Genomic DNA, 24032 nt, shown 5'->3' with positions numbered 1-24032 from the left:
TGTATCAGATAAGTGTTCTGCAGATTTTTCTTCCTAGTGGTAGCTTGTTTTTTCATTCTTAGCAGTGTATTTGAAATAGCAGAAGTTTTTCATTTTGATAAAGTCATTTCAGCTTTTTCTTTTAGGGATCTTTTCGAATGTGTCCTACTTAAGAAATCTTTGCTTAACTCAGAGTCACAAAGACTCTCTCCTATGTAGTTATCTAGAATTTCTAGTTTTAGATTTTACATTTGAGTCTTTAATCCATCTCAAGTTATCTTTGTGGTGCAAGATGTGGGTCAAGATTACTGTTTTTGCATATGGATGTCTAATTGTTCCAGCACCATTTCTTGAGAAGACCCTTCCTTTTTCCATTGAATTGCCCTCGCACTGTTGAAAATCAGTTCACCACATATGTATGGGTCTGTTTCTGGGCTCTCTCCTATTCTGTTTATCTATGCATCTGTCCTCTTGCTAATACCATATGGTCTTGATTACCATAGCTTTCTAATAAGTCTTGAAGTAGCGTGAGTCTTCCAACTTTGTTCTTTTTAAAAGTTGTTATGGCTATTTTAGTTGTTTTGCTTTTCCATATGAATTTTAGAATCCCAAAAAGCCTATTGAGATTTTGAGTGGGACTACATTAAACCTATGGATAGTTTGGGGGAAAACTGATAGCTTGAGTCTTCTAGTCTGTAGAGATAGTATGGTATCCCCCCATTTGTTGAGGTCTTGATTTCTTTCATTCGTTATTTTGTAGATTACAGCATACAAATCTTACACATATTTTCTTGGGTTTATAATTATATATTTCATGTTTTTGGGTTCTATTATAAATGGCACTTTTAAAAAGTCACAGTAGAATTTCTAGTTGTTTATTGCTAGTATTTACAAATACAATAACTTGTGTATATTGACTTCGTATCCTGTAACCTTGCTAAACTCAACACTTCTAGTAGCTTTTTTGTAGTTTCTTTGGGGACAGTCATATCCACAAATAGAGTCACATTGTTTTTTTTAATGTGCCTCTTAAGATAGAATCCTACAATGTTGGCTCCCTGGTACCTGTTACAGATCAACAACAGTTTTCTCATTCTCCCCTTATATTTTACAGTTGGGGAAAACAATGCCAGATGGTCTTGCATCAATAATGGTAGATCATTTTTGGAACTTTCAGAACTTAATTTTTTTCTAGGTGTGGAAATTTACAAAGTAAAATTGGGTGAGCTACATGATTCATTCTCAACTCAGATCCATAGAGTTGGTTCTTAATCTCATTTTAAACAAAAATTTCTATCGTCTCCATTGTGAAGTCCTTTTTAATGATTAATTGCAGATTAAATTGACAATTGATTCATCAGTGTTTACCTCACTCTCCTTATGATTGGTAGGAAGTGAAATGGTCAGAAGGTTAAAATACAGAATAAAAGAGTAAAGCAAAGATACCTGATGATTCATGAAGTGATTTAATCAGGTTCTGGCTTCTCAAGGTTGGATTTGGATCCAGTTCCAGATAGGAGAAATGGTGGTAAAAATTTGTTCTTTGAATGACAAAAGGTATATCCTAGAAGTGCTCTCTAAACGTCGGGTGGTACAAAGTACAGTTGAAATTTACTAGTTCAAGACCTCATTTTTCTTGACACTCTTTCAGTTAGGAAATGCTTGATTGTGATTCTAGTTCCTATTGCACAATTTGTCTAACCTTTCCAGATAACGATATTCCTTCAGGTAACTTTTCTTGTGAAAGGCTAGTAGACCACTCAGCATCTTCCCAGCCTCAACAATTCCTGCATAATAGTTTTTTCCACTTGCCTCATCTTTCTTTTTTTCTTATGGATTCTCCAGCAGTGTTACTCTAAAGCCCTGTATAGTATTTCCTCTGAAGTAGAAAGTTTATACATTTCCTTTGCTCTTATCTATACCCAAAATATGGACAAAGCCTATTTGGAGTAGAATAAACAGCTAATCTCGGTAGTTTTATAGTCTGATTAGTAATTGTGTTCATACTCAGATCAACATGGCCAAACGTAAGGACTTACATTGTCCATAAAAGGGTTTTCCCTGGACAAGTGAAGTAGATTATCTTGCCCATGTTTGCTAAGTCATTGTCGTTTTGCACTCCCTATTTCGATAAGTCTCTCTCTTCTTTTTAAACTCAACTATTGCATGTTTGTTTTGGTCACTGGGGGACTATATTATCCTTTGGAGGCCTCTAAAGTACACTTTATTCTAGGGAGTAATTGATTCAGAAAGAATGGATTTTGAGCTATTGCCGGATGATGAACGTCAGTGTATAAAATGCAAAACCACATGCTTCATGTCTGCCATCTCCTGTTCTTGCACACCTGGCCTGCTTGTTTGCCTGCATCATGTAAAAGAGTTGTGTTCCTGTCCTCCTTATAAATATAAACTGCGGTAAGTAGGAAGAATGATTTTTTTTTTCCTGTGGAAAACACTAAATCCTTAATAAAAGTCCTGTTGTAGGGCTGAAATATTGAATATAAAGTCTGATTTTCTCCAAACCCACGTATCTCAAAGCTGAGTCTGCTATTCTGTTTCCAGGTATAGATACACTCTGGATGATCTCTACCCCATGATGAATGCATTGAAGCTTCGAGCAGAATCTTACAACGAATGGGCCTTGAATGTAAATGAAGCTTTGGAGGCAAAGATTAACAAGAAGAAAAGTATGTGGTACAGAAAGTGTAACTTGGTGATTGGCAAATTGGGACTGATTGTAAAGTAGCCCACATGGAGTTATCAACAAACAGATTACCTGAAACAACCCGACTTTGTCCTTGGTTAGCCCCTCTGTGCAACTGGGTTTACAGAGCGTTAGCAGAGAAGATTTTAAAGCCCAGAGTGGATGAGGCAGATGCCCTTAAATCAGAATGATGTCTTGATATATGAATTGTGCAAGATTGTGTATTTAACAAAGACCATATTGTTAGGAAACAGAATCACCTTTACACCTCTTTGTCTCAGAAACAAAAATATTTGACGATTTATACAGAATCTTAGGAAAAACCTTTTTAAAAAAACTAGATCTCATGACAAAGGCAGCATATCATTAAATTAGAAGTCTCTGAAGTGCTGGTTTATCATTTCTTAGTTCTAACCCAAGTCAAAGTCTCTCTCTCGTTACTACCTTTGAAAGTCACTGCTTCCCTTCCCATCTCTTTCACAGTGTTTTCACTTGTTTTCCTTTTCATAGCCTAGTGGAGAACTCTGCCCTCTTTTGTTTAGGGGAAGAGCACAGTGTCACTGTCTCTGAGCGTACCAGTTATCTGCAAACTGCAGAGTGAAATGCAGAGGGAAGTGGTTCAAGCCACAATAAGAATCTGCATTGACTTTGTTTTGGACAAGTCAGTTGTTTTCTGTATCTTAAACATTTCAGGTCTAAACATTTTCATATTGAAGAGCAACTCTAGGCACTTGTTTAAAACACTCCACCCTCAGCCTAAAAAATCAAATAAATTTATTAACGATCTAAAACATTGCAAGGATTTATAGATAAGAACTGATACAAGCAGTACTCCTCTGTATTTCATACCAGTAGTAATGCACATAATGAGCACGGAAAAGGTGACTTTTTCTTTGTTCTCAGGCCTTGTCAGCTTTAAGGCTTTAATTGAAGAGTCTGAAATGAAGAAATTCCCAGACAATGATCTTCTGCGTCACCTTCGCTTAGTCACGCAGGATGCAGAGAAGTGTGCTTCTGTTGCACAGCAGCTGCTTAACGGCAAAAGGCAAACTAGGTATGTACTTCCATCTATCTGAGTTTGGACACTTTGGTGGCTAAACTTGGAAACCTATCATGACTGGTTTTTAGTTCTGTCCTGCATTCCTGTGACCTTGGAATCAGGGAATGGTGAATATATATGTTCTCACACGGCTTCCTTGGGCCTTTGTCATTATAGGTACAGATCTGGTGGAGGAAAATCTCAAAATCAGTTGACAGTGAATGAGCTTCGACAGTTTGTGACACAGCTGTATGCTCTTCCATGTGTCCTCAGTCAAACACCCTTACTAAAGGTAACTACAGAGGGACGTGTGAGTGAGTACTTTGGTAATCCTGTATTTTGTAAGTAAGTTAAATTGACATGATTAAGTCATCTTCTTGGGTGGTGATTTGTACATTTATTTACAAATCTTTTACTAACACACTGAGTGGTGTGTGTGTATAAAGAGCTTATAACAGGCCTACAAAGGAGAGGGAGAGTTGGAAATTTACCTTGAAAATGACCACCAGCTACTCCCCACAGTTGATGTAAGGTCTCTGTTACGGTCACTTGTTTTAGCTTCAGTAGGCTTACGTATTTATTATCTCATTTACCCACATTATTGCTAGAATCATTTGAAATGGAAGAGGGTCACATCCAATGTACATCGAAGATTCCAAGTATGAAAGAAGCCAATTGCTGAAGTTACTGTTTTGATGCAACAACCTGTGTTTTTTAGGATCTCTTGACTCGTGTGGAAGATTTTCAACAGCATAGCCAGAAATTGCTCTCTGAGGAAATGCCCAGTGCTGCTGAGCTGCAAGACTTACTAGATGTCAGCTTTGAATTTGATGTTGAACTTCCACAGCTTGCTGAGATGCGTATCCGTCTGGAACAGGCCCGTTGGCTAGAAGAGGTGCAGCAAGCTTGCCTAGACCCCAGCTCCCTTACTTTAGATGATATGAGACGTCTCATAGACCTAGGGGTGGGTCTGGCCCCATATTCAGCAGTGGAGAAAGCTATGGCCCGGCTTCAGGAGCTGCTCACAGTGTCAGAGCACTGGGATGACAAAGCCAAGAGTCTCCTCAAGGCCAGGTAAAAAAGCACACTCATATCTCTCCCTTGGGGAAGGTTGGGTAACATAGCCATTTAGAGCACAGGGCACAGTGATTGGTGTGTGACAAGTGTTAGGTACTGCTGTTGTGCATGTAGAGTGCATGTAGAAACACCTAAGAGATTTGGGGCTGCTTTGGAACTTGGGCAAAAGAATATTAATTTTTTCTTACTTTACTGATTATGAAATGAATGATTCAAATGGACACACCTTTTCTAAAGTTGTTGTGATGAAATTTCCCTGGACCTTGATGATATCATCTTTGAGGGAAGAAAATTTTACAAATAAGTGAAACTGTTTAAACCCACAGTTAGTAAGATCCCAAGGAGTCTTAAAGAGAAGTGTCTGAGAGTTAATGTGCACTTTTCTGTAAAATGACAATAGTTTCCCACTGTAACGGTACATTTGTGTTGTCGCTTAGTAATTCAGGACAGCTTATCTGTGTTTGAGAGATTTGATTGGACTCAGGCTCACCATCTGAGGAGATGATTAGCCATTCCCCAAACTTGCTTTCCGTCTCACAAATCTTTATTAGTCCAACTGACAACATAAAGTACAAAAAATATCTAGGTTGTAGACACTCTTATAATCCTAAAATAGCGGGCATTGAACAGGGAGTGCAAAATATTTTGGTACTGTGCTTTTTAGTGAAACTGTATGAATCTTGACAGTGTATCCAGTTTAACATAGAATAAACTAACACTAGGTTATGTTCTGCAAATGGAAGTTTGGGGTTATACCAGCATTAAAATCAGGAATAAGTAAAATTTAAATGCTTCAGTGAGTCATTTGTTTTATTTAGATGCTCTTAAGTCTTAGGCAGCTATTTGAAACTAGTTAATTTGCTGTTTAGTAGTTACTGCCATTTGAAAAAATTTATTTACTATACTAAATTTCATTTGAAATTTTATTTTTCTAGTTTCTCTGGTAAACCATAAGAAAAATGAGCCATCTTATAAAATACTAAGTAGTTTCTGTTTCATTTTTCTAGACCTCGGCATTCATTGAATAGCCTTGCTACGGCAGTGAAGGAGATAGAGGAGATCCCCGCATATCTGCCCAGTGGTGTGGCTCTGAAAGACTCAGTGCAGAGAGCCAGAGACTGGCTTCAGGATGTGGAGGCCCTGCAGGTTGGTCTAAAAAGAAAAATGTCCTGAGTGTGTACGTGCATCTGTAAAAAGCAATAATTGGAAAATTATAAAGGGTAAAATGTTATATCTCACTACACAGATTGAGTACTTTGGATTGTCTGGATTACTAATTCTATTCGCTTGTATTTAAAATAGTTGAATGGAATTTAGTTGAATACTCAACCACCTATTGTCCTGACCAGCTGGCTCAAATGTTTAAAGCTTAGATAATTCAACCAACTTGTTCTGGGAGCTTGGGAGTGTCCCATAACAAACTTGAGTACTTGGTTGGGGATTGAAGAAAAAAAGAGCTAGAAATGTAGTTTCTAATCTTTGATAAGTATTATTGTCTCCTACTGGCTTCTCAAAAACTTAGAGTTCAGACCATCAAGAATGGCACATTCAGTGAACCTGGTTATACAATTACATGGCCAGACTAGGCCCCAGGGCTCATAATTTTCACCAAGTAGTGATTTAAACAAAAGTTCCTCGCCATCCCTACAAAAGAAATGAAACTTAGCAAGTTCCAAAGTAATTAGCAGTAAGTATTTGTGGCCCTATGCTAGCTGTTATACTTACTGACTTGCTTTAAGTTAAAAAAGAGAGAATATTTTCACTCATAGCATTATTAAGGTATAGACAGAGTGCACTCTATGATTTACCCAATTTTCAGCTGGATGATTTCATTTGAAAAGTGGTTGGTATGAGGTGGCTTTCTTTATCTCTCCAATTAAACCAATAGGTCTTATAGACCTATTGAGGAAAAAGATCTTTGAATTAGTTAATAGACTGGGTTTTTAAAAAATTAATTTACATTGTTCTTGAATTCTGTTCTGTTTTGTTGGAGCCATCAGAGACTAGGAATGAAATACTATCTGGTTTTCTGAATACTTGTGTGATTTTAAGTGGTGCTAAGTGATCATTTGCTAGTAAGAAGTGCCAGACAGGACAGTTTTAGCCAGTTGCTTGCAACAAAACCTCTGGGCATTTATTCTAGTTAATGGGGAAGAGAATATATATTGTCTGATAAATGTTATTAGATAATTAAGGGATTAACCCCAGCTGGCCATGGGAAAAAACCAAGAAAACTGTTTACTGTGTACATTAACTTCCTTAGTGGCAGTTTTAGATGCAGCCTCTTGTCAGTGATTGTTAGAACTATGGTAATTAGTTTTGGTTATGGTCCCCCTTTTCACTCATGAAAGGGCACAGCCAAAAGGGTGAGGTTGTTGCAATAAGGAGAGGTGAGCATGTGAAATCAGACAGACAGGACATGTTTCTGGAAAGGTTCACTCTCTTCGTGTTTTGTATGTATATACTGCTTAGTACTCTGTTTGCAATAGTGCCTATAAAGGCAAAAAGCAAATTTTGCTCCATTCCTGAAATAATTGCCTGGTCTTTACTTGCATCATATATTTAATGACTAATAGAAAGATGTGACTAACAACTAGGAACGTCTTCATATTTAGAGAATTATTTACTTTAAAATGTTGTCCAGTAGTCTGCTTTGCACATAGGAAGTACTTTTTCTAAAAGTATCATAGGAATAGCAAGTAATTTGTGAGTCACTTTATATTAAGTGTCCAGCAGCACATTTATGCCCTCACAATTTCGATCCTTTCAGATTAAATGTCAAAGCAGTAAAACATTGATCTACTTAGTCTGTGTTCAGTTTTCCAAAAAATATCACCTATAGTGGTTTTTCCAATCCAGGACCACATGTTACATCTAATTGATATATCGCTTTAAATTTCTTTTAATCCTGTTACAAGAGTTCTTCTCTCCACCCTACTTTTTTTTCATATCACTGTCCTGAACAGTTATCTCGTGGTATATATGTTCCACCTTCTGGATTCGTCTGGTTGTTCTTTTGTGGCGTGTTCTTTCTTCTGTATTTCCTGTAAATTGGAAGTTAGTTTCAAAGCCTTGATGAAATATTTTTGACTTAGAGTACATCAAGTATCAGGTGATATTGTATATGTATTGAATCACTTCAAGAGACATATAAAGATGACCTACTTAGTGAAGCTAAGATTTGCTATTGTGTTAGAGTAACACCAGTGCTCCCCTACCCCTCACCCCCAACCTAATGCTTTTATTCTTCTTCCAGTTTGGGTATCTTATCCTTAAAATGTGTCCCAGTATCAGTAGCATCAGCATCACCTGAAAACTTGTTAGAAATGCAAATCATGGATCCTTCCCTGAATCAAATATCTGGGGATGGAGCCCAGGAAACTGTTTAAATAAGCTTTCCACATGACTCTTAATGAATACTAAAGTTTGAGAACCAGTGGGCTTTCTCAACTGTTTCCTTAATAGTTTATACTGAGTTACTTTAATTCATCGTTGGTGACTGGATTGGAGTAAAATTTTGTTTTGTTACTTTTATTTATGTAAGTTTGTATGAAAGTCTTTTGAGTTGTTTCAAATCTACATTTTTGTTGATTTTTTTTCAAACTATTCATAGGGACCAAGGTGACAAGTGAATTTAGAAGGGCATAAATACAACAAAGGGACCACAGTGTATGTTATGTTCACAGTTGTATCCTTGGGTTCAAGCACAAACTAGATTCTTCAGGGTTTTGTTAAGCGAAAGAACACGTTGACCCACCCCCCACCACCATTGGTCAGCTGGCAGGTTTGTCGATATCCATTTGTGAATTTAACATATTAAAATCGTGGAGTAGGCCCAGTCTGAATTGTGCTTTTCCCACTTTACATAGAAGTATTCTTTTTTCTAAGTTGCTTTAATTTTTCTTGATTTATTAGGTTGGAGGACGTGTGCCAGTGCTGGACACACTCATAGAACTTGTTACACGAGGCCGATCTATCCCAGTGCATCTGAATTCTTTACCAAGACTAGAATCACTAGTAGCTGAGGTTCAGGCTTGGAAAGAATGTGCTGCTAATACGTTCTTGACTGAGAATTCTCCATATTCTCTCTTAGAGGTAAGTTTGCATCCTGCTCATCTACAAGACAGACATTAGATCTCCTAACTTGGTAAAACGTGCAGTCCCTCTCATGCAAAAGTTGGCATCACTGATTGATCTGTATTCTATGAGGTGTTTTTTTTGTTTGTTTTCCTCTTTTGGTAGAGCCAGGGAGATTGTTCTGAGCTTCTAGTGAAAAGACCTTTAAATGCTCTCTGGATACCATTAGGATAGCGTTCAGTGTCGAAGGAAGAACATTTTTCTCATTGAAGTTCCTCAATCTGTGTTGAAATTGAACTTCTAACCTTGGCCTTGCTTCACCACTTGCATTTAGTAAGCCAGATAAATGATCTCATTCACCCCTCATAAGGTGCTAGAGTCGCACTCTTTGTATTTTTTGTGAGCTGAAACTGGTCATGCATTATGATTGGGATAAGTTTATATCACATTGTACTTATTACTGAATTGAATCTAGAGTCAAAGCCAATCTTTTGTGAGATTTCCTTCTTTCCTCCCTCCCTCCCTCCCTTTGTTCCGTTATAGAGGAATTTTCTGGCTTCAGGGTGGCATATTACAAAGAAAAATGTTAGATACTAAGAAATTTACATCCTTTCCACTGCTTCAGTTGTTATTTTCTACTTCCTAATGTTCTGTCTGAAATTCATTTTACCGAAGCTTGTGCTTTGTCCCACATTAGGTGCTGTGCCCTCGATGTGATATTGGCCTTTTGGGATTGAAGAGGAAGCAGAGAAAGTTAAAAGAGCCCTTGCCAAGTGGGAAAAAGAAAAGCCCCAAATTAGAGAGTCTGAGTGACCTGGAGAGAGCTTTAACTGAAAGCAGAGAGACTGCTTCAGCTGTATGTAGTGGCACTTTACCATCTCCTCTCTCTCTTGGTGGGGGGGGGGGGGGGGTTGCTTTTAACCCTTTCTTGTTTTCAGGAATATTGGGAAGGCAAGTAGAAGAATAACTTTAAAAGCACTCAGTTTTACCAAAAAGATTTTCTGAAGGAAGATGCATAGAGGTGCAGATTTGGGGAATGCCTGCCAGTGTGAAGTGTTGCAGACTCGGAAACAGTCTTGTCAGTGCCTATGGGTTGATCCAGGGATGCTGACTTAGGATATCAGGGCTAACAGTTATGTGAAACTGCAATGCCAGCTTATTGATTTACAGTAAGAAATACACTTACAGAGCCAGCCCTGGTGGGCAATGGTTATGATTCAGCACTCTCACTGCCACGGCCCATGTTCGTTTCCTGGTTGTGGAACCTCACTACTTGTCTGTCTGTTGTCATATTGTGGCAGCAGCTCACAGAGAGAATTAAACTAACAACTAGGATACACAACCATGCACTGAAGCTTAAAAAAAAAAGTGTACTGGATACTTGTGAGTCTGACCTACATTTAGTAAGCACTGTTGATTCAGAGATGATATCGTCTTCAAGAAGATGCAGCAGTAGTATCTAGCTCATGTTCAGTGAGTACAGTGTCAGGACAGTGGAAGATAGCTATGTGATTTGGATGCTTTTTTAAACATCTTTTACTAAGGTATAATTGACATAAAACATTATATTAGTTTCAGGTGTACAACATAATGATTGAATATATGTATGTATTGTGAAATGATCACAACGGTAAGTCTAGTTAACATCCATTATTACCACACATAGTTAGAAACTTTTTTCTTTTTTTCTTTTTTTCTTTTTTTTTTCTGAAGAAGGTTTGCCCTGAACTAATATCTGTTGCCAATCTTGCTCTTTTTCTTTGAGGAAGATTAGCCTTGAGCTAGCATCTGTGCCAGTCTTCTTCAGTTTTGTAATGTGGATCACTGCCACAGCATGGCCACTGATGAGTGATGCCTGGGAACTGAATCCAGTCGCTGAAGGGGAGTACATCGAACCCAACCACTAGGCCACAGGGCCAGCCCCCAAACTTTTTTTCTTATGATGAGAACTTTAAAGATCTACTCTCTTAGCGACTTTCATATATACATATAGTAGTATTCACTCTAGTCACCATGTTATATCCCCATAACTTATTTATTTTATAACTACAAGTTGTCACCTTTGACCCCCTTCACCCATTTCACCTACTCCCCAGCCCCTGCCTATGGCAGTCACCTGTCTGTTCTCTGTATCTGTGAGATTGGTGGGGGTTTTTTTGTTTCCACAAGTAAGTGAGATCAGACAGTATTTGTCTTTCTCTGACTCATTTTAGTTAGCATAATGCGCTCAGGGTCCATCTAAGTTGTTGCAAATGGCAGGATTTCCTTCTTTTCTTTATGACTGAATAATATTCCATTGTATGTACATACTACATTACATTTTTTCTATCCGTTCATCTGTCTTCAATGGACACTTGGGTTATCTCCTTATCTTGGCTATTATAAGCAATGCTGCAGTGAACATGAGAATGCAGATATCTTTTCAAGTTAGGGTTTTCATTTCTTTCAGATAAATAGTGAGAAGCGGAATTGCTGGATCATATGGTACTTCTGCTTTTAATTTTTTGAGGAACCTCCATACTGGTTTCCATAGTGGCTGTACCAACCTATATTCCCACCAATGGTGCACTAAGGTCCCCTTTTCTCCACATCCTCATCAACACGTGTATTTCCTGTCTTTTTTTTTTTAATTGAGTTCATTCATAATAGTTTACAACATTGTGAGATTTCAGTTGTACGTTATTTCTTGTCCGTCACCATATAAGTGCTCCCTTCCCCTTTGTACCCAGCCCCCTTCCTCCTGTTAACCACTGAACTGTACTCTTGGTCCATGTGTTTATCTTCCACATAATGAGTGAAGTCATACGATGTTTGTCTTTCTCTGTCTGGCTCATTTCACTTAACATAATACCTTCCAGGTCCATCCATGTTGTTGCGAATGAGACCATTTTGTCTTTTTTTTTTATGGCTGAGTAGTATTCCATTGTATATATACACACCACATCTTTATCCAATCATCAATCGATGGGTACTTGAATTGCTTCCATGTCTTGGCTATTGTGAATAGTGCTGCAGTGAACATAGGAGTACACATGTCACTTTGGATTGTTGATTTCAAGTTGTTTGGATAGATACCCAGTAATGGGATAGCTGGGTCATAGGGTAGTTCTATTTTTAGTTTTTTGAGGAATCTCCATACTGTTTTTCATAGTGGCTGCACCAGTTTACATTCCTTCCAGCAGTGTGTGAGGGTTCCTTTTTCTCCACAGCCTCTCTAACATTTGTTATTTTTTGTCTTGGTGATTATAGCCATTTTAACGAGTATAAGGTGATATCTTAGTATAGTCTTGATTTGCATTTCCCTAGTGATTAGTGATGTTGAACATTTTTTCATGTGCCACTTGGCCATCTGTATATCTTTGGAGAAATGTCTGTTCATATCCTCTGCCCATTTTATGATTGGGCTGTTTGGGGTTTTTTTTGTTTTTCAGTTATGTGAGTTCCTTATATGTTATGGAGATTAACCCCTTGTAGGACACGTGATTTGCAAATATTTTCTCCCAGTTGGTGGATTGTCTATTTGTTTTGTTCATGGTTTCTTTTGCCTTGCAGAAGCTCTTTAGTCTGATGAAGTCCCATTTGCTTATTTTTTCTTTTGTTTTTCTTGTCTGAGAAGACACAGTGTTCAAAAAGATCTTTTTAAGGTCGATGTCAAAGAATGTACTACCTATATTTTCTTCCAGAAGTTTTATGGTTTCAGGTCTTACCTTCAAGTCTTTGATCCATTTTGAGTTTATTTTTGTGTATGGCTTGAGATGATGGTCTGCTTTCATTCTTTTGCATATGGCTGTCCAGTTTTCCCAAAACCATTTATTGAAGAGAGTATCTTGTCTCCATTGTGTGTTCGTGGCACCTTTCTCGAAGATTAGCTATCTGTAAATGTGCGGTTTTATTTCTGGACTTTCAGTTCTGTTCCATTGATCTGTGTGCCTGTTTTTGTGCCAGTACCATGCTGTTTTGATTACTATAGCTTTGTAGTACCTTTGAAGTCAGGGATTGTGATGCTTCCAGCTTTGTTCTTTTTTTCTCAGGATTGCTCTAGCTATTCTGTGTCTTTTGTTGTCCCTTATGAATGTTAGGATTCTTTGTTCTATTTCTGTGAACAATGTCATTGGGAGTCTGACTGGGATTGCATTGGGTAGAATGGACATTTTATCTATGTTTATTCTTCCAATCCATGTGCATGGCATATCTTTCCATTTCTTTATGTCATCACTGATTTCTTTCAGTAATGTCTTACAGTTTTCATTGTATCGATCTTTTACCTCCTTGGTTAACTTTATTCCTAGATATTTTATTCTTTTTGTAGCTTGTGTAAATGAGAGTGTACTCTTGAGTTCTCTTTCTGTTAGTTGCATTTTCTTTTAACTCAGGTTTTTTAATGATAGCTGTTTTGAAGTCTCTGTCATTGAGGTTATAGATTTCTATGTCTTCTGGGTATTTGTCATTTTCCTTCTGGTCTGGAGTTTTGTTAGGTTTTTTCATACTGTTAGACGGCATGGATTTGTGCTTCCATATAGTGGTAGTACTTGATCGCCACTTCCACCTGTCATCACTGGGTGGGGGTCAAGAGCTGCGTATTCTGAGCCTGCTGCGATGTGCAGCACAGCTCCCAGGTGCTGAACTGTGGCGCGCTGGGTCGGGAAGAGGGGTGCTTTCTTTCTCCTGCATGATCTCGGGGGGCTTCTCACTCTGCCCTCACTGTCTGCTCTCCTGGGGTGTTAGCTTGATGAAGACACCTCCGTGATGGCTAGTGACCCCTTCTGGGGTTTTCTCCTGGGCTGAGAGGGACCTCACAGATCTATAGTGTTCCCTCGGAGGGCTGCTGTCCCCTCCCCCCTTTCCTCTTGGAAGCCCTGTGCAATCCCTCAGTTGCTATCCTTCAGGGAGAAAGGGAAGCTTTCTCTTACCTCATTGGTAGGTGGGCTTTAGCACCTCCACCTTCCGACATATGGCTGCATGGGTCTCTCAGATGGCTTCTGTTGGGTGGATGTCCTCTTTTGGAATATGGATGTCCTTTTTATTGTATCTTAGAGGGGAGAGTTTACAGGGCGAGCCCACTCCACCATGATGCTAAGATCACCTCTATTTCTTGTCTTGTTGATACTAGCCATTCTGACAGGTGTGTGAGGTGATATCTTGTGGTTTTGAATGGCATTTCCCAGATGCTTAGTGATATTGAGCACCTTTTCATGTAATGTGTTGGCTATCTGTCTGTATGTCTTCTTTGGAAAATTGTCTATTCAGATCCTCTGCCCATTTCTTAATGGGATTATTTTTGTGTTTTTTTGTTTTGTTTTGTTTTTGTGTTGAGTTGCATGAGTTCTTTATCTATTTTGAATATTAACCCGGTATCAGATAATTGATTTATCAATATATTCTCCCATTCCATAGATTGCCTTTTCATTTTGTTGGTTTCCTTTGCTATTCAGAAGTTTTTTAGTTGGATGTAGTCCCACTTGGATGCTTTTAATGGCACAAAGCATTGCCCATTCTAGAGGAGGAATGTTCCTACTACTAGGACTGGACTGAATGTGTCCATCCTTGGGTCATGGCACCTTCTTCCCAGTCTGTTCCTTGTAGCTGCCTGACCTCTCTTGAATTGATGTGGGATTGCCTTGATTTTATATATTTTGATATAGACTTTCTTTGGACATATTTGTAAATTCAGTCAGCTTCTGATCAGAGTCTTCTGCCTCAGCATCATTCTGGCATTTTTCAGGAGCTATTTTCCACTATTATGTCTCTGGTTTGTTTTTTGTAAAGATTGTGTCTGTTTTTGTTTTTTTAATTTTTTTTAATGTATTTATTTTTTTGAGGAAGATTAACCCTGAGCTAACATCTGCCACCAATCCTCCTCTTTTTGCTGAGGCAGACTGGCCCTGAGCTAACATCCATGCCCATCTTTCTCCTTTATATGTGGGATGTCTGCCACAGCATGGCCTGCCAAGCAGTGCTATGTCCGCACCTGGGATCCAAACCGGTGAACCCTGGGCCGCAAAAGCAGAACGTCCACACTTAACTGCTGAGCCACCAGCCAGCCCCTGCTCTCCATTTCTAAGCCATAGGAAGGCACCTTGTTATCACGTAACCCATGTGTACTGCCTGGACATTGTTTTTGTCTACCGAAATAAGTGGATTTTTAAAAATATACCAAAGGTTTGTTACCTGATTTACTTCTAGATCTTTTTGTTTCTTCCCTTAACCCTTATTCATACATTTTCTTCTGTAGTCCAAAAAGAGATAATGGAGAGCTCATTCTGGCTTTATGACTCGGGGTGCCTCATCTGATGGATCATGTTGACCTGATGTTGGGCAGATGTGATAACTGGGAATGGTTTTAACTGTGACAAATTAACATTTTAAGGACTTGGGCATAGAATTCTGGAAAGGAATAGTTTCTGCAGCCTATAGCTTTTGTTACTAGAGGGAAAAGTTCAGTTTTAAAAATCCGTGCCTTCCCCCTATTTATCTCTATTTCTCTATCAGTGAAGTACTAAAACATGAGTTCAGTGGTCCAGCCTTTTGTTGGGGCAACTGGATGTGAAGTTCAAGGTGGTGGCGGCTAACTCTGACAGAGCTAGTGCTTTGATTTTGTCGTCTTTAGACTCTGCATTTACTTCATGGTGTGTAATGGATAAATCTGTGATGCCCTGATGTGTTTATATCTTAGATGCCTAGGCTGTTCATGTAAAAGTTCCCATTGCAGACAGCTTGTAAATACCATTCAGAAATACCTTCAGTATCACCTTAGCTCTTTACTGTGAAGTTACTCTGTTTATGTGTGTCTTTAATTCATTCATTCAGGTTAACTTTCCTGGGATGTGGCTCTTGTTTAAATAGAGAGGAAAACTTAACATATGAGTATACTTGCCATTTTCTGCAGAAAGGCAACGTGCTTTTCTCTTTGCCCAAATGATTTGATTTTATACCATATGTGTGTGTGTGAGAAAAGTCTGGTAAAGTGGTTTCTATTTAATTTTTTCATGAGGGCTCCAGTTTCATTGTCTATAGTTGCTCTGTCCAGCATACATATAAGGCAGTAAAGTTAAAAACAATAAGAGACATAGACTATTATTGCATAGTGACTGCTCTAGGAGACTTTTCCATGTAAAATACCTTTAAGAAGAACTCAAAGGCTAACTCAACTAAAAACAGAGAACCTCAGAAATTAGTACATGGAGAATATAAGAAGCCTGTTTCTTTCAAGAGAAGTAAATTTTCTAGGAGATGAATATACCCGGAAATTGGACTTAAGAAGTGGTGCATGTTAAGTAATTGCTCACATGAAGTATTTACCATGTGCTAGGCAGAAAGCGTTCTGTCACACATCTCTCCTGTAATCACCATTGCAGCTCTGTGAGGTGGGCACTATTAGTAACTCCTTTTTATACCTGTGGAAATGTAGCCACAGTGGAATATGTTGCCCAAGGTCACTCACAGAGCTTAGTGAGGCAGAGCCAGGATTTGAATGCAGATAATCTACTCTGAAGCCCTTCTTCTTCATTTTTTTCTTTTTTTTTGAGGAACATTAGCCCTGAGCTAACTGCTGCCAATCCTCCTCTTTTTGCTGAGGAAGATTGGCCCTGAGCTAACGTCATGCCCATCTTCCTCTACTTTATATGTGGGACGCCTACTATAGCGTGGCTTGCCAAGTGGTGCTATGTCCGCACGTGGGATCTGAACCGGCGAACCACAGGCCGCTGAAGCGGAACGTGCGCACTTAAGTGCTGTGCCACCCAGCCAGTCCCTGGAGCCCATCTTCTTAACCACTAGAGCCCTTGAGTTTTAGGAGAAGGCTGAGTTCTCTGTGGCATTGTCCTTGATTTTTAACTCCTTTTTAGATGGCAACACTTGGGGAAGCTCGCCTAAGGGAAATGGAAGCCTTGCAGTCTCTCAGACTAGCCAATGAAGGGAAATTGCTGTCGCCTGTCCAAGATGTGGAAATGAAAGTCTGCCTGTGTCAGAAGGCCCCAGCTGCCCCCATGATCCAGTGTGAACTCTGCAGGGATGCTTTCCATACTAGCTGTGTGGCAGTACCCAGTATTTCTCAAGGCCTCCGAATCTGGCTTTGTCCCCATTGTCGGCGGTCAGAGAAACCTCCATTGGAGAAAATTCTGCCCCTCCTGGCTTCCCTGCAGCGCATCCGAGTTCGCCTCCCTGAGGGAGATGCACTTCGATACATGATTGAAAGAACCGTGAACTGGCAGCACAGAGCCCAGCAACTGCTTTCATCAGGGAATCTCAAATTTGTGCAAGACCGTGTGGGCTCAGGACTGTTATATAGCAGGTGGCAAACCTCAGCAGGACAGGCATCAGAGACAAACAAGGTGAGTCTGAACTTGTCTTTGCTGGGTGTTGGAATCTGTGTAGCTCTCTACCTTGTTCCTGAACCTGTGTCTCTGGTGGTGGTGTTCCTGGTGACCACTGGACTGTCAGCAGCACTCACTTCACCTGCAGCTGCTCCCTGGGGAGTCTTGTGTACCTACCGTGTTGCTTTAGTTTCCTGCACGGCTATGCCAGGAGTTTCCTCTCAGGCACTTCGTTCCAGTAGAGCAGATTTCACCTCTTCGCATATTCATGTAATTTTCCCATTTATGTGTATGAACCCAGATACATATTTAATATTTATGTATTTTTAAATTTTTGCTTGACCCTTTTTCCCTGCTCCCTCTCATGTAAGTCATTGAGTAGGAAGGAAGTGTCTCCTTCCTTCTGTTTCTTACTGCTGTTGGAGGAAGAATAGGTTTTGAAGTGTCTGAGTACTGTGTTGTTTCAGAGGAAAGGCAGTGGGTTTCATACAAACTGTCATCTTTCTGCCAAAAGCCAGATTCTTCTGACCATCAATGGAATGGGCAGAATTTTCTGTCTTCTTCCGTAGAAGATGTCTGCAGGAAAAGAATATGAAGACATCAGAAAAGTCCAATGAGGAGGACAGCATTCAGTCTTTTTATAAAGGTTAACCTGATGATTTTCAAATTTAGCACAGATTTCTCTAGCACAGGTATCACAACTCCCTTGTGCTATACTAAGACGACATAGGAATTAGATGAATTACATATTCAGCAGGTGGAGATAAGGACAAAGTATTGGTCTCTGTCATACTTGTTTCCTTGTTTTTTAAATTTCTTTCCAGGCTTCTGAAATACAATGCCCTGGCACTTAGCAAATGATCACTTAGATTTTTGTTGCATAGATGAGTTGTGGCTCTTTGGGCAGCCCATAGCAGAGCCATTTGTGTTCTTTATGCAAAATATGCTAGGAGTTTACCTTTATTAATAAAGGGAGGGGGCACACCTGTTAATTTACTAATGTATGGTTAAAGGACTGTTTCTCCTAGCTCCTTTAATAAACACTGGAGAAGGTAGGGAGATGGGTGTGAATGATACCAGGCAGTTTCTCAGTTGGTTTACTCAAAGGGGTACGTGTCTGTGTTCATTGTGTTAGAATCTTCGTAAAGAGAATTACCTGGGGATTAAAAGGTTATAGGACTTATTCTCGCACAGAGAAAAGACTTATTTCCAGTTGGTGCTCTTTACCTCTCTGAAATGAGTCCAGGTAAAACCAGGAAGACTAAAGGCTTGGTGGCTATGAGTTGATTTGTCTAGATCGAAATTGCCAGGAGACTTCTTTCAGTTTGGGAAAATCAAGTCTTTCTCTTTCCTGGTTGCCTGCCTGATAACCCAGGCTGTCTTTATTGGACTGGTGGGAGTATTTTTAATCCTGAAAACCTTGACTGTGAAATGTTTTCCTCCACCAGGTGTCTCAGCCTCCTGGCATAACGTCCTTTTCCTTGCCTGATGACTGGGACCATAGAACCTCATATTTACACTCTCCCTTCTCTACTGGACGGAGTTGTGTCCCTCTCCATGGTTTGCATTTTTTATTATTACTACTTTGAGGCTGTACAGTAACAAGTGCTCTTGTAGTATGTTTTTGTTATAGATGATCAGGTACCATAAAAAAGGACTTTATCCCCAAATGCAGGATGTGGATTACTCTGTGTTTGCAAGGTAGGACAAAGATCATATTTGAAGGTTTATAAATGCAAAGGAAACAAGAGAAAGCTTTATATGATTGCTTTCAGGGATAAAAGTGTTAATTTAACTCAGGCCAACTGATAATTAAAAACCAAGTATTTTGGTCACATAATCATGGGCTCCCTTCTACTTCATTAGTCGGGAGATTTATGGAGAATCTTAGATAATCCACACTGAAACTTCTGTCTTTTTTTTCTGTACTTACCTACAAATGACTGCCCCATGAGTTCTGCCTAAAGCTGCAACTGGAGTCCTGATCCTTAGTCACACCATCACACTGTGTGTCTCGTAGAGGGGCCACAGCTACTTGATCCACTCAGATTGCCCATGCCTTGGGCTGTTCTGTGCTTTCTATTAAAAGCTGTCAAGGCAGAGGTACTCTCTCTTCTGTATTAGCAATAAGTGATTGAGGGGATTCAGTGTGGAATTAGCGCTTCCCTAGTAATCAGAAGACTTAGAAAATCTAGTTTGGGCTCAGTTATATTGTAGCTTTAGGTGCATTAAGTAAACCTAACTTCAACTGAATGTAGGTTAACAAGGAGAGGGTGGTAGTGGTGTGAGGGGCAAGCTTGCTTCTGTGTATCTGACAGGTCTAAATGTTGATGTGAAGCACCTTTTGTTGTCATTATGATTTGATCTGGTCTTTAACAGGTATTAGTCCAGAAGTGAATGAACTGTTGATGGAAGCCCAGTTGCTCCAGGTATCCCTTCCTGAAATTCAGGAACTTTACCAGACTTTACTTGCAAAGCCAAGCTCTGCTCAGCAAACTGACCGAAGCTCACCAGTTAGAGCCAGCAGTGAGAAGGTGAGTCTGAGAGGCTGCTGGGGAAGGCAAAGTCTGGAGCGGGGAGCATGCGCTTTAATGTCATTTCCTCTTAAATAGTTTGGTGAGTGAGATGCTGTCTTTGATCTGGAAAAGAATGCACACTGTCTCCCTCACAACTCCATTCCTAAGACTTTCAGTGAGCAGACAGGGCCTGGACGTCACTTTGGGCTCACAGCCTGGATTTTGGTCTTTTTTCTAAGTCACTGTGTGAATTTTTTTTCTTTTTAGCAAGGTGCTTCTCATCATTTCCATGTAGGAAGCTATAGAAGCAGGATTATTTTTCTTCCGTAAGAGAAAATGCTGTAGAGATGAAAATGTAATTACAAGCTGGGAAGGCCTCTTGGGATAAAACCTTGGAAAATCAAAGATATTCTTGGAGTTAACATTTAACAAATGCTTTAGTTTTTCTAAACCTAACAAGATGGCTGATGTGAGGACTGGTGATTAGGATCCCCAGTTTTGAGTGCTGACTTACTTGAAGGGGATGCTGTGTAATGTTCTGTTTCTTAGCATAGTTAGACACACTGCTGCTTCTTCCTATTAGTGAACTAACTGACCTGTAACATTTAAAGCCTCTGAGAATGTAGTCAGGATAGGAAGAATCTCTAGCATGAGGGTAGATATTGGCGTTTAGAATTTTATTTTTCATCATGATACCAAATAGTGTAGCACCATTGATTATGTTCAACTAATGCACCTTGATCCTATAAGGGGTAGGGATGTATGTCCTTAAAGAAGGAAGTTAGTAGCATGGTTCCTTAGAAGTGTGAGGGTCTGAGAGAGAAACTATAGATCAGTCACTTACTCATGGATTTTATAAAAAGAAGAATGTAGGCATCTCCCCGTCTCCTGGTGCTGGTTGGCAGAGTTGAAGACCAATCATGTCTCTGATACTTCCTTTTTCCAGCATTCCTTTGACAGCACTAATGGTTAACTTAGTTAAGCTCAAACAAGTTGTCCTATGGGACATGAGGGAAGGCAGTGGTGGTGGTTAGATGCATTATTTTTTTCACTGTTGATTGGGTCCCATACAGCTAATAGGTAGCTTCACTAGTTTTAGTAATAGGCAAACTAGGCTAAAATTGAGTTTGCCCATTTTCCATCCAGAATGAGTGCTGCCGTGGGAAACGAGATGGAATCAATAATCTTGAGAGAAAACTGAAGAGACGCCTGGAAAGAGAAGGCCTCTCCAGTGAGCGGTGGGATCGAGTTAAAAAAATGCGGACCCCCAAAAAGAAGAAAGTCAAACTGAGCCACCCCAAGGACATGAACAATTTCACGTTAGAGAGAGAGCGTAGCTATGAATTAATCCGTTCTGCCGAAACTCATTCCCTGGCCTCAGACACATCCTATTCGGAACAGGAGGACTCTGAGGATGAAGATGCCATCTGCCCAGCTGTGAGCTGCCTGCAGCCAGAAGGAGATGAGGTCAGTGAGGTTTGGGCCGTGGAGGACGTGCTTTCCCTTAACTCAGAAACCCTGTAAGCTAGACCTCACCTCGCTGGGTCTTTCTCTTCTGCTTCTCTGCTTTGAGCTGATCTGAATGGATGGCTCAGCCCTCCCCCACTGATATCTCTGCTCTTACCATCGCTCCTGGGTCTTCTCCCTTTTCTTGAAGAAACTCTTCTTCCTCCCTTTTTTCCTCTTCCTGCTCCTCCAGCTTTCAGCGTCCAGGCGCTAAGAAGGTGGGGGGGATGCTGATGCAATGCCCGTTTGCTTACTTATCATCACAGGGCGGCGCTGTCTTAACCCCAAAGCAGTCACGACTTGAAGAATGGCTTTGACTCGGTTGCTTTGGCTGGTGGGCCAGCTACACTCATTTGGCTTAGCTGTTGTGCCAGAGGTCCCAGTGGTGGGACGGTGGCCGTTAGTGGCAAACGGCCTGAATATCTTGAGGCTGGCCTGCCCAATTCTGAATCACGTTTTTTCCTCTGAAAACCCCATCTCCCTGCTCTTTGTAACCAGGTGGACTGGGTCCAGTGTGATGGCAGCTGCAATCAGTGGTTTCATCAGGTCTGTGTTGGTGTTTCTCCAGAGATGGCAGAGAAAGAAGACTACATCTGTGTGCGCTGTTCTGTGAAGGACGCACCAAGCCGAAAATAAAAACACAAAAACAAACCCTTCCCCTACTTAATGTAATTCAGGACTCCAACCAAGAAGATTTCTTCAATATCTCAGCAAAGCTACAGGACTGGTATTCACACCAGCCTGTAAACGGTGCTATTTCTATTCCTTACGGGATCATTTTTCCAGAACTCTTTGAAAAAAAGAAAAAACAACTAAAAAAATTTTTGACACTTTTTGTATTTTTTTCCTTAAGAGCTGTTTGTGGTTGTTGAGGTTTGAAATGCTGACTGTTTTTTGCAGGGGTTTCCACCAATTTGGAAGGCATTGAAGCTTGCACCTTTTCATGTACAGCATTAAAATCTTACCTCTACCTGGGATTTACCGGCTTAAGAGTCCAACTCAGTTTCAGTGCCCAGAAGGGCACCAGAAATTCCAGTAAATCCTCATTCGAGGAATTTCTCTTGTTTACTCTGTTACCGTATCGGGGAACTTAAGTTTTTCACTTTTGGGGTTTTTGTTTGTTTCTTTATCCACTTTTCTTTTTCCTGGTAGACTAGGTTTATTTATCTAAGCAATAACTTCTATGTTGGTTTCAGTGGCTGGAATTAAAACAAAACAAACTTCCAAACAGTGTGTGGTGCTTTAGCATTTGGTTGATGTACAGAACGCAATGTCTGGTTTCTAGTGTCACTGATGAACTGGTGATGTGGGAAAGAGACTGCTCTGTAAGAAATTGCCACAGCTGTGTTTTGGCTTTCTTCCTGCCCCTTCTTTCCTCTCCTATTTTTTTTGGTAGCTTGTATCAAATGTTGCAGTTTATATTGTGGAATAAATCCTTGGTCCTAATTATAACACTAAATGCTGGTTATTTAGAGCCATTAGACTACAGCTTCTTCTGCCCCTCTGCCTTGTGGGCTTTGAGGAGCCGGAGGGGGTTGCTTGCTTTTGCCTTTGCCCACCAGGCTACAGTGGCAGTGGATGTTAGCCTGCAAACCTTAGGGGTTTCTTTTGTATCCTGCTCTGTTTGGTGAGCCATATGCCTCCAGTCCCCACTAATAAAGACTTCCCCAGTCTTCACTGAATAGAACCTGTCTTTAAAGCCATGCTGTTTTTTAATAAGCTTTCTGAGAACATTGGCAAATCGTTCAGTCCTCACATCAGTCCTCCTTGTGGAAATGTCTTTATTATATTTGAATTGACAGCGAAACTTGATCTTGGGTTGAGATGCCAGAAGGAACTCGAAGGAATGTTCATCCTCACAGAGGGCTAGGGAAGTATGGGCTGAGGGAGAACTTAACGAGCACCCAGGTTCTGCCTTCCTGGTTTCCTCTCAGTCTCTTTCTCACCTTCGCTGTCATTACTGGATGTGGATAGCTCATAGCTTTTCCCTCCTCTTGTTTTTAAAAGAACTGTTCTGCAATGGAGAAAACATTCTGGTGAACAGAAGTCACTCCTGCTTGCTTTTTCCTATTCTGTTGCTAATATTTATTTTCCCCACATTCTATAGCCATAAACCTGAAAATGGGTAGAACTAGTGGGTCTTCAATAAAATAAAACAACAACAAAACAGCAGTTTGTGATGTAGCAGAGATTTAAATGTACTATCCCCTTTTATGCAATTCAGATAATTAAATCTCATTAAGAATGTGACTCCTAATTGTGTACAGTTTTCCCACAGTTATTGTGATGCTTCTCTTTGTCTGATGGGGGTTCTGGGGCCACAGAGAGGAACAGTCTCCAGAGTACAGTATGGAGTAATAGTGGTTTGGCCTTTTTCAGTATCAGGATTCTTAGAACCCCTTGACACTGGGACAGGATGCCAACTGTCCCAGTTCCACTGAGAAAGTAAGTTAAGGGGGACACTGCTGCTAGAATCAACCTTTTGCCTTTGAGAGCTTTTGCCATCCTAGTATGCGTCTCACCTGCCCCTGCTAGTTTTCTTCACCTGTAGGTTTTCCACAATCCCTGACAGCATCTTCCCATGAGGTAGATGCTCTGCTTCTCTGAGTGCGGGGGGAAAGGCAGGAGGTTTGTATTTAAACTGCTCCCTTCCCAGGTGAGAACCACTGATCTTTTTACGTACGATGATACTAAAGTTAGTGTGTCAGTTACCCAGAGTTACACTGCTGGTAAATGACCAAGGCTGCGTAGTATTTTCCAGTTCTGTAGTGTTCTTTCTACCTTGTACACTAACACTACAAAGGAATACCTTCCATTCGATG

General features: G+C 40.2%; 1 protein-coding gene across 7 annotated transcripts in view; it reads left to right on the top strand.

Moving 5' to 3' along the window:
* The window catches only part of KDM5B (lysine demethylase 5B), a 78016-nt gene extending 54556 nt beyond the window's left edge, over positions 1-23460 (top strand). For all 7 annotated transcript variants that reach the window (XM_023632600.2, XM_070255925.1, XM_070255929.1 and 4 more), the window contains 13 exons: positions 2213-2394; positions 2542-2666; positions 3587-3737; positions 3900-4014; positions 4441-4796; positions 5807-5945; positions 8715-8894; positions 9574-9732; positions 16721-17206; positions 18637-18748; positions 19568-19722; positions 20851-21171; positions 21709-23460. In XM_023632600.2, the coding sequence (XP_023488368.2) occupies positions 2213-2394; positions 2542-2666; positions 3587-3737; positions 3900-4014; positions 4441-4796; positions 5807-5945; positions 8715-8894; positions 9574-9732; positions 16721-17206; positions 18637-18748; positions 19568-19722; positions 20851-21171; positions 21709-21846 (2619 nt within the window). In that variant the 3' untranslated portion in view covers positions 21847-23460. The remainder of the gene's footprint in view (positions 1-2212; positions 2395-2541; positions 2667-3586; positions 3738-3899; positions 4015-4440; positions 4797-5806; positions 5946-8714; positions 8895-9573; positions 9733-16720; positions 17207-18636; positions 18749-19567; positions 19723-20850; positions 21172-21708) is intronic.
* Positions 23461-24032: the final 572 nt, after the last annotated feature.

Source organism: Equus caballus, chromosome 30, assembly GCF_041296265.1.
Source record: "Equus caballus isolate H_3958 breed thoroughbred chromosome 30, TB-T2T, whole genome shotgun sequence".
In the NCBI taxonomy this organism is placed as follows: Eukaryota; Metazoa; Chordata; class Mammalia; order Perissodactyla; family Equidae; genus Equus; species Equus caballus.
This window is presented reverse-complemented; position numbering and strand designations above follow the sequence as displayed.